The 11,162-nt window shown below is 46.0% G+C and overlaps 1 protein-coding gene across 2 annotated transcripts in view; it reads right to left on the bottom strand.

Annotated features, from left to right (window-relative positions):
* Window positions 1-6: 6 nt before the first annotated feature.
* The window catches only part of LOC309382828 (uncharacterized protein), a 42,383-nt gene continuing 31,227 nt past the window's right edge, over window positions 7-11,162 (bottom strand). For both annotated transcript variants that reach the window (XM_081934738.1, XM_081934739.1), the window contains 2 exons: window positions 5,257-5,361; window positions 7-783 (listed from right to left, as the gene is read on the bottom strand). In XM_081934738.1, coding sequence (XP_081790864.1) covers window positions 771-783; window positions 5,257-5,361 — 118 coding nt within the window. In that variant the 3' untranslated portion in view covers window positions 7-770. The remainder of the gene's footprint in view (window positions 784-5,256; window positions 5,362-11,162) is intronic.

Here is an 11,162-nt window from a genome sequence, read left to right as displayed (position 1 = left end):
TATGAGAGTGCGCTTTGCACATGCACTCGTACTTCGCACACGCATTAACTCTAATCTTTCTAGCCAATTGATTGGTGCAGATCGATTTATACTATTAGATCAGTTACTAACATGCCTATGCTGACATTTGTCTTCTTGGGCTCTGTGCGGAATAGAAATAGCTTATGTGGTCAAAGTATTTCCATTTAGGTCTTTGGCCATTGGGCAGTACTATCTTTTTGGAACCTAGAAACAAAACCAACCATATTTCAGGATCTACCTGTGACTTGGCAGGTCTGCCAGGGGAGAGAGAAAGAAAGGGACAGAGACACTTTGTGCATGGAAAAAAACCATGCCATTTCTAGACACCCTCAAATCCTGCTATGTTGCTTTACTCTGGCAAGGTGAAGATGGGAAGGACGAGCAAAGAACCTTGGGGGTAGATGCTAAGAGTATCCTTTCAAGGTCACCTAAAGTGTGAAGGTCATTTCAGCTTTCCAGTTAAAGTAAGCAGGCACCTCCAGGTCAACAGCAGCGATGTAAGAAGATGCAAGAGGCAGATGATCACTTGAGCAACAACGGCAAAAGTATAATCTCATGCGGCACGGGAGAAGGATAGATAAACCAGTCCAGGTGTTTATCAAGAAAACCAGATGGTTAGACAAGATACAGCAATTATTGATGTAGTGCTGGATGATCAGTTGGCTAGTACTCAAAATGCTACTGAAGAAAATTGGACGATCTCTCAGAGCACAACCTGGTACTCATAACAGATTCAGCCTTCCGGACGTCTAGTTGCTGATGCTACTCCACACAGTAGCCAGAATTCCAAAGTTGCAAGGAGAGAATGGCAGTGGGATGATGGAAGGAAGCATGGAACGGAAAAAAAAAGTTGATGAAACTTAATGTTATATGGAGAAAGCAGTAATAACTCTGATTAGTTTCAGAGTTCTAATTCTATCATTTCAAAGGAGTTCAAGAATCAACCTGTCTGTCTATCTGTCCATCCGTCCATCCGTCCATCCATCCATCCATCCATCCATCCATCCATCCATCATCTCTCTACCTCTACCGTATTTTCCCCGAAAATATGACCTACTCCAAAAGTAAGCCCTAGCTTGATTTCTAAAAATACACCCAATATAAGCCCTACCCCCCAAATAAGCCCTAATTAAGCCCGGTCGATCAGGAGCTCTGTTATCGGTTGCAGAGGAAAGCTTTGCTGGCCTTGCCGGCTGGCCACACAAAAACTTCCTAAAGGCCCCTGATAGCAAAAAGGAGGCGGGGTTGGGGTTGGGGTTGATGCGTGCAAGTAAGGTGAGTCAGTGGACAACACCCTGAAAATAAGACCTGGTGCCTTTTTTGGTGGAAAAAAATATAAGACAGGTTCTTATTATCAAGGAACCACAGTATCTATCTATCTATCTATCTATCTATCTATCTATCTATCTATCTATCTATCTATCTATCCATCCATCCATCCATCATCTCTGTCTCTCTGTCTCTCATCTGTCTGTCCGTCCATCCATCCACCCATCCACCATTTCTCTCCCCTATCTAATCCTATCTATCTATCTATCTATCTATCTATCTATCTATCTATCTATCTATCTATCTATCTATCTATCTATCATCTATCTATCCATTCATCCATTCATCCATCCATCCATCATCTCTGTCTCTCTGATCTGTCCGTCCGTCCATCCATCCATCCATCCACCCATCCATCCACCCACCATCTCTCTCCCTTATCTAATTTCATCTCAATTTAATTCAATTTATTTGATTTCTAGACCGCCCCCTCTCCCCAAAGGGACTCACTCGCTGTGTTACAAAAGGTCTTGGTTGCATCTAAATGTATAGGGAGGGACATCTGGGGCAGAGGGGGGGGTCTAGGAGAAGTCATCGTGGTCAACTCACCAGGGGACTACAGTTACTCTCATATCGAAGAATTGGTGGAATAAAATCACTAAAGAATGGATGCAAAAGGAAGGATAAAATGAAATGCGAATGGCAAACATTAAAGTTGTTTAATTATTTTAAATATTTAAATTGAATTGTTGAACTGTGTCGCAGTATATTGTCCCAGGGTGAGTTGGCTACGGAGACTTGTCCCATTCCGGAGGCAGGGAGTTCAGAGAAGTAAAAATGGGCAGTATGATCCTATAATGAAAGCCTTGGGGTTTGAATCACATGGTCACAGCTGCCGTCTTAATATTTGACCCCTTCAAATATAAAATTGCATTACTATATAAATTGAGATGTACCTTGTTCCATTTAACTTTAATCTCTCTCTCTCTCTCTCTCACACACACACCCACACACACACACACACAACCTCCTTACAACCTACCTATTGTTGATGGGAAGGTGTTTTGGGGAAACAGAAAACAAAAAAAGAGAAGAAAAAGATTAAAACATTTCCCCACCAACTATCAACACCCACAACAGCCAAACAAACTAACAGTAAATGGTCTAAACAAAGAACCTCCAATACCATTCTCATCAACACTGATGGGACAATCCACTAGAATATACTGTAAATTTAGAGCAATCCCCACTCCTTACTAGCACTGATGATATTATCTAGTTTTGGTTAATGAAACATCTGTAAAGAAAACAACCAAGCTCAGAGAGCACCAAGGACCCCTCATCCCTCCCTCCCTCCCTGCCTCTCTTGTGTGAATTTGGGCAGTTTGTAGCATTAAAATATAAAAACATCCACAGAATGGGCAAAATAAGATATGGTTTCCAAATTCTATATCTGAAATATCCCTTAATCAAAGTTTGGTGTCCTTTTCTCTGAGGGTGGTAGGAAAGCGCAGCATTGAAGGAGATAAAAAGAGGTTTCAAAATGCAGAAGAAACTTGACACTGAGTCTAGGCCAGATGCAGAACTTTTACTCAAATCTTAATTTCTCGCCCTAATCTCAAACCACGCTGTTAATGTAACAGAGATCACATTTCAGTACAGATGGCTGAAATGCCAAGTTATAAATAACCCCAGTATTGACCATATGCTAGTTAATATATTAAGCACCCAGTGATGTAGATGCAAATGTCTCAAAAGAGAAGAAGAAAATGAATATCAAGCAGATTGTGATCATCTGAACTAATAAACCGAGTGAATACTACTGTGAGCATCTATGCCAGCATGGGAAGCCCCCCCCCCCTCTCCTAGAAAAGTGAAATATTTTGGGGAATATTAAGAGGCAGAATATTATATTTCCCCAAAGGAGAAATGGAGAAACATGTTCTTGGAGGCAGAAAGCAACCCCCAGTCTTTCTTAATAGTCTCCAGCAGATGCCTGAAATCTGTAAATTAAGGACTACCTGTACTGTCAATTTCCTCAGTATAGCAAAAATGGGTAATTTTTAAAATGATCAACCTACCTGCTGATGCCGATTGGGAATTCTGGGATTGTTATCCCAAGTACAGGTAGTTCTTGACTTATGACCACAATTGAGCCCCCCCAAAAAATTCTGTAGTTAAGCGAGACATTTGTTAAGTGAGTTTTGCCCCATTTTATGACCTTTCTTGTCACAGTTGTTAAGTGAATCACTGCAGTTGATAAGTCAGCAACCCAGTTGTTAAGTAAATCTGGCTTCCCCGTTAACTTGGTCAAAAGTTACTTGGTTTTGTAAGTTGGGGATGACCTATATCCTGAAATTTCAATGTTCTATGACAGTGATGGCGAACCTATGGCGCACTTGCCACAGGTGGCACGTGGAGCCATTTGTCAGGGCACGCGAGGCGCATGGCCAGCTGAGTTCAACATTTTTTAAAGCCATTTTTCACCCTCCCCAGGCTGCAGAGGCTTTATAGGAGCCTGGGGAGGGCGAAAAGAGCCTCCCCGCCCCCCCCGGATGCCCTGCGGAGGCTTCATGAGCTTCCCTGATGCCTTCGGAGCGCTCAAAACGACCCTCCGAGCAAACCAGAAGTCAGTTCTTGTTTGCTCGCAGGATTGTTTTGAGCGCTCCAAAGGCTTCAGGGACCGTCCGGAGGCTTCCCTGAAGCCTTCGGAACGCTTAAAACGACCCCCCGAGCCAACCGGAACTTCCGGTTTGCTCGGAGAGTCGTTTTGAGTGCTCCGAAGGCATCAGGGAAGCTCATGAAGCCTCCGCAGGGCATCCGGGGGGGCGGGGGAGGCTGTTTTCGCCCTCCCCAGGCTCCTATAAAGCCTCTGGAGCCTGGGGAGGGCAAAAAAACCTTGTAAAAATGGGGGGGCGCATGTAGTGCGCGCATGCGTACTGGGGCAGTCGCGCATTGCATTAGGGGTGTGGCATGCCGGCACACGACCCCTCTGCACTCCCCCCCACTTATGGCACGCGAGCCAAAAAAGGTTCGCCATCGCTGTTCTATGAGATACCGTAGGAAAAAGCTCTCCCACATAAATCTTTCTTCAATGTCACATTTCTCAAGATGGTGGACCTCCAACTAAGTTACACACACAGCTTTTTTGATGAAAAGTGGTTCGTTTAGTAAAATACTGTCCTGTCCTAAATCACTAAGGTTATTAAACTACCTGTACTTTGGAGGATGCCAGGAGAAGGCTACTTTAAAGAGCATGGGCTTATTTCAGCAGTCCCCAACCAGGGGTGGGAGTTAAAAATTTTAGCAATCGGTTTTCTGCCTGGTTGCTGGGTTGGCATGGCCATGGTGGGTGTGGCCTACTCAGACTCCTGCACCCCGGCAGGGGAGGAGTTGTTGCCCTGCCCAGGCTTTGGAGGCTTTTGTTGAGCCTCCAGGAGGGCAAAAATGGCTCCTCCAAGCTCCGGAGGCCTTTCAGAGGCCAGAAATGGGCCCGTTTCCAGATTTCCGGAACTTCCAATATGCCCGTTTTTCACCCTCCCAGAGCTTCTGCATAGGCCGTGCACTTACCTGACATCTAAAACAGGCCGCATGGAGACTCTGGGGAGGGGTGGGGTGGGTTGGGGGCGAGCCAGTCCTTGCAACTACCAGTTTGCTGAACCAGGTGTAAAATTAGCATCTGGTTCGCCCTAATGAGTCTGATTCCCACCTCTGTCCCCAAACCCCCGGTCCATGGACTGGCACCAGTCTGCAGCATGCCACAAAACAAGTCTGTGCAAACAAACGAAGCCCCATCCGCGGGATGCAGACGGCACGCAAAACCATGCCCCTCCCCCTCTGGTCCATGCGAAAAGCTCCCACCATGGAACGGGTCCCTGGTGCCCCAAAATGTTGCAGGCCGCTGACTTATTTGATTCCAAACAATTTGATTCCAAACTTCAAAAATTCAAGTACGTCAGAACTCACAAGGCTGGTGCGGGAGGCTGTGTGTTGTGATCCACGGTGAAATGGTTCATGTTGCCATTCTCATCACTGATCAGGACTTCTGCCAAAGGAGAACAGCAGCTGGACCTAGAGAGGGGATAAAGACAGAAGATGGCCATGGGTGGGTTGTTGCCAGTTTTATTACTGGTTCGCAACCAGTGCTCAATGTGTGCATGGGCTCCAGACACGAAAAACCAAAATGGTGGCGGCCCAGCAGAGGCAAAGGAACTGGTTCAGGGGTGTAGCAGGCCCTGGTTGCTGCCGGTTCTGCGACCCAGGCCTGAATTCCACTACCGGTTCGGCTGAACCGGGCTGACCCCGAAGCAACCCACCTCTGAAGATGACTAAACAGGAGATGGTGTGCAACCCAAAAGGATGCATTTTCTGGGTCCTTCAAGATATTTTCATTGATCGGTGAAATTGTAAATACCATCAACATAAAATGAAGCTTGCTTAGCGGCTGAAATACACCAAGTAAATGAGATGAAGAGAGGAGAGAGGTAAAGGAAGAAGAGGGGGTTAGGAGAGAGGGCGGGGGAGAGGGGAAGAGAAGGAGAGAAAGGAGTGGAAAGGGGAGAGAGGAGAAGGAGAGAGAAAGGGGAAGTAGAGAAGCGTGACAGAGGGAAGAAAGGAGGTAGGGAGGGGGAGGAGAGAAGGAGAAGAAAGTGATGGATAGGGTACAAATATGGTGTATGGAGAGCAGAAGAGCCAATAATCATTTTGGGGGTTGATGTAAGATGTATTGATGTAAACATGTAATAATATAAAATAATGTTGGTTATGTAACAGTATACATGTGGTTATTTGTTATGAAAATGAAAAAAAAAAACTTTTTATAAAAAAAAGATATTTTCATTGATGGGAACTGGAGTGTGTTCCTCCTTCAGACCTGATGAAGCACACAGAAACAAACGGAGAAACCATGGTCTTTCAGATACATTGGCCCCATGCCATGAAGTTGGTAGGTGATAACCAGCATCTTGAATTTCACCCAGAAGCATAAGGAAGCCAGTGAAACATGCGGGGGGAAAAAAGTGTAACGCAAACATAACGTGATGTGTCCATAACTGCTCCACCAAAATCTGGATCAATTGCAGCTTCCAGATCGTCTTCAAGGGAAGTCCCATGTAACTCTATTGTAGTAGCGTAGAGAAGGAATGTTGTTGCTCAGTGGAGTTGCACGCAGAGATTCTCCAATCAAATCCCTGGCACCTCACTATCTAGGTAGCAGGGAAAGACCCTTATTTCAAACTACAGAACTGCCATAGTAAAGGCCAAGGGGGTGCAAACAGCAACCCTCAATCTAATTTCAGAAGGCCTCTGCCGACAATCTGAACTTAGGGAAGAGATCAGGGGTGGGTTCCTGCCAGTTCTAACCTCTTCTATAGAAGAGGTTCCACAAATCCACAGAACCGTTTAGAACCGGTTCCAGCTTCCTCCCCCCGCCTGTCTGCACATCATCAAGATGAAGAGCAAGAGGAGGAATTCTGGGAGTTGAAGTCCACAAGTCTTAAAGCTGTCAAGTTTGAACACCCCTGGGTTTTTTTCCCCCTAAAGGGTTAGAGGTGCAAGGGTCTTGTAACTTGACAGCTTTAAGACTTGCATGCTTCAGTGCCAGAGTTCCTGAGCCAACAAGACTGGAGGAGGAATTCTGGGAGTTGAAGTCCGCAAGTCTTAAAGCTGTCAAGTTTGAACACCCCTGGGTTTTTTTTCCCTAAAGGGTTAGAGGTGCGAGGGTCTTGTAATTTGACAGCTTTAAGACTTGGGTGCTTCAAATGCCAGAGTTTCTGAGCCAACATTTTGGTTGCTAAGCAAGAGCGTTGTTAAGTGAGTTTCACGACATTTTACAAGTTGGCCATGCCCATCCAGTCACATGGCTGGCAAGCCACTCCCACCCAATCACATGGCTGGCAAGCCACTCCCACAAAGCAGGCCACACCTACAGAAGAGGTTCTAAAAATTTTTGAAACCCACCACTGGAAGAGATGGAAAGGGAAAAGGAGAAACATTTCAGTAAGAGACTTTAAAAAAATGTGATAACTCCTGCCTGGGGTCTTCTGCCATCTACTGGTAGCATACCAATAGCATACAATGCCCCAAAATAGCTCCAAGACAGAATAACAGAATATTCAGTTGGAAGGGATCTTGGAGGTTTTCTAGTCCCACTCCTTGCTCAGGCAGGAAACTCTATACCTGTGATGGTCAACCTTTTCAGCACCGAATGCCGAAACTGGAGTCTACGCATGCACGCTGGAGTGCCGGAAGCCAGAAAAGTGCAGCTGGCCATTGCGCATGCGTGCGAGGGCCAGTTGCTCTTCTGGGTTCCGGTGTGTGCATGCGCACCGGACCAGCTGGCCGGCACCCATGCGCGCCATGCAACCTGGGAGAGCGCGTGCCCACAGAGAGGGCTCTGCAGGTCACTTCTGGCACATGGGTTCTCCATCACAGCCCTATCCCATTTCAGACAAATGGCTATTCAACATCTTCTTAAAGACTTCCAGTGTTGGGGCATTCACAACTTCCGGAGGAAAGCTGTTCCACTGATTAATTGTTCTAACTGCCGGGAAATTTCTCCCTAGTTCTAGGTTGCTTCTCTCCTTGATTAGTTTCCATCCACAGATAATTGTTGTCTTTCAGTCTTTGTCTGAACAAAATGTTCACCTCACTAGACCAGTTGGCAATTTTAAGACAAGCATGTCGGCTGGGGGCGTCTGGGAGTTGAAGTCCAGGTGATTTAAAGTTGCCAAGATTGAGAAGCACAGCAGTCAGAGGCAAGCTGGTAGGGATGATCGATTTTGTTTAAACAGCTTCTTCTTGCATTTAATTTACAGGATGGACAGAAGGACCGGAGAGAATGCCAAATGATGTTGTCTTGCAAGCCTTTTTTTAAACATTACCCGTAAAATAATACTGGTGTCATTGTCCTCCCCCCAATGCATACAGTATATGATTAATATATAGGACATTTCACAGATGGGTTACTTATTTCTTTCTGCATGGAAAGGTGAAACGTGTCAAAGAAAAATGTTTGAAATGGGCCTCAGAAATGCCCATGCGGTAAGAAATTTCAAATGTGTTGTACATAAGCTATTATACTAGACACACAGACAGACAGCAGCTGTGGTAGCTTAGGTTATAAACCAATGAGATAAATAGAAAAGATAAATACATCAATCTTTCTATCGTTCACTGCAGCAGTGCTTTAAGACGGCCATTATTTTTGCCGGTATCAAAAAAGTCTACAATTATGGGTCTTGATAATTGCTGTCCAGTTGCACTTACGTCCATCATTATGAAATGTTTTGAGAGGCTGATGAAGGACGTTATTGTATCCGGTCTCCTTCCAGCATTTGACGCGCTTCAGTTTGCTTACCGTCCAAATCGCTCTACAGGGGATGCTATTTCTGCTGTTCTCCATCTGAGCTTGGTGCACTTAGAGGAAAGTGACACTTATGTGCGAATGTTGTTTGTCGACTTCAGTTTGGCATTGAATACAATCGTTTCTCGGCATCTAGTAACAAACTGGGCCTTTTAGCCTTTAATACTCCTGTGGGCTTCTGAGAGGGATGCAGTGGCTCAGTGGATAAGACGCTGAGCTTGTCGATCAGAAAGGTTGGCAGTTCGGCGGTTTGAATCCCTAGCAGAGTGAGCTCCTGTTACTTGTCCCATCTTCTGGCAACCTAGCAGTTCGAAAGCACATAAAAATGCAAGTAGAAAAGTATGGAACACCTTTGGTGGGAAGGTAACAGCGTTCCGTGTGCCTTCAGTGTTTAGTCATGCTGTCCACATGACCACAAGACATCTTCAGACAGTGCTGGCTCTTCGGCTTTGAAACGGAGATGAGCACCGCCCCCTAGAGTTGGGAACAACTAGCACATATGTGTGAGAGGAACCTTTACCTTTACCTTACTCCTGTGTGCAACCGGATTCTGGATTTTCTTATTGACAGGCCCCAGTACATGCGAGTTGGGATTAATCTTTCCAAACACTATTTTCATGAGCACAGGTTCTCCTCAGGCCTGTGTCCCAAGTCTGCTGTTGTTCAACCTGTTGACCTGTGACTGTTGTGCTAGATTTTCCACCAACTGTATTGTGAAATACGCAGATGATACATCAGAATTGGGCATTATTCAGGATAACAATGAGGGTACGTACCGCCAGGAAGTAGGGGGTTTGGTGAACCAGTGTAACAAAAACAGCCTTGTTTTCAATGTAGGAAAAACTAAATATATCATTGTCGATTTCAGAAAAGGCAGACGCAGTCACACACTTCTGTGTATTAATGATTCACCCGTGAAGGTACCGTATTTTTTGGAGTGTAAGACGCACCTTTTTCCCTCAAAAAAGAGGCTGAAAATCTGGGTGCGCCTTAGACACCGAATACAGCATTTTTTGCCTCCTGAAACCCCACCCCCTTCACCAAAATGGCCGTGCAGAGTCTGTAGAAGGCTTTCAGAGAGCTCCTGGGGGCTGGGGAGGGCAGAAATGAGCAAACAAAGGGCCGTATTTAAGCCTCCTATGCATACAATTTTTTTTGACAAAAAATGGGCCTGTTTTTACAACAATGGGTCATTTTTGCTGGTTTTTGGACCCCCAAGCCTCCTAAAGGCTATTTATGCCTTTTTTTAAAAAAAATAGGCCTGTTTTTTGCGAAAAATGGGCCCGTTTTTGTGAAAAACGAGCCGTTTTGGGGAGGTCTGCAGAGTGCAAAAGCTTTTTTTTAATTTGCCTCTTCAAAACCTTGGTGTGTCTTATACTTCACTGCATCTTATACTCTGAAATATATGGTAGTTAGCAGCATCAAGTTTTGGGGTATGTAGCTAATGTGTAGGCCAGCATGGTTGCTCAACAGTAAGACACTGGTGAAGTGGGCACAGCAGCGTCTGCATTTTCTGCGTCGCCTGAGAAAAGTACATCTTCCGCCCCCTGGACTTACCACTTTGTTTAGAAGGACAATCGAGAGCATCCTGCCCTGTATCTGGGGGGATACTATTGCAGGAGAGAGAAAACACCCCCTCCCACACACCAAAAAAAGACATCTCTATATCAGCTTATCCGATCTGGTGCCTTCAAGATGCTTGCAGAATTCCCAATGAACTGGACCTCTGGAATTCCTGGAGCGATTGCTCTACATGGGGCTTCCCTCGAAAAGCATCCGGAAGCTCCAGTTGGTCCAAAATGCAGCGGCCTGCATGGTTTTGTGCAGACCTCAGTGTGCACATGTGTCATCTCTACTGCAGGCGCTGCATTGGCTGCCGATTTGCTTCTAGGTGCAATTTAAGGTGCTGGTTGTCACCTTTAAAGCCCGTCATGGCTTGGGACCAAGTTATCTGAAGTCTCTTGTTGGTCACATCCACCTGACCCACTGGAACGGGGAGGCAAGAAATAGCAATAGCACTTAGACTTATATACTGCTTCACAGTGCTTTTACAGCCCTACCTAACGGATTTACGGAGTCAGCATATTGCCCCAACGACCTGGGTCCTCATTTTACCCACCTTGGAAGGGAGGAAGGCCATGTCAACCTTCAGGCTGGTGAGATTCGAACTGCCAAATTGCAGGCAGCAGGCAGGCAGCACTCTAACCACTGTGTCACCACACTGCGGGTCTCATCCCCTAAAGAGGTACATTTGTCGGGACATTCTGTAGGGCGGCTCCCTCTCTCTGGAACAGAGGTGTCAAATTCAAGGCCCGGGGGCTGGATCCAGCCCACGGGGTGCTTAGATCTGCCCCACAGGGCCACCCTGGAAACAGCGAAGGACCGACCCGCAGTGAAAGTAGAGCTCAGGAGACCTGTGTGCGGCCCTCTTTACTTCCATTTTCGGCGGCAGACACTTGCAGGAGGCTGTCGCAGCCGAAACGGAGCTCGGGACCCTGTTTTCACTGGC

The sequence above is a fragment of the Natrix helvetica genome, assembly GCF_964273705.1.
Source record: "Natrix helvetica genome assembly, chromosome: 1".
Lineage (NCBI taxonomy): Eukaryota > Metazoa > Chordata > Lepidosauria > Squamata > Natricidae > Natrix > Natrix helvetica.
This window is presented reverse-complemented; position numbering and strand designations above follow the sequence as displayed.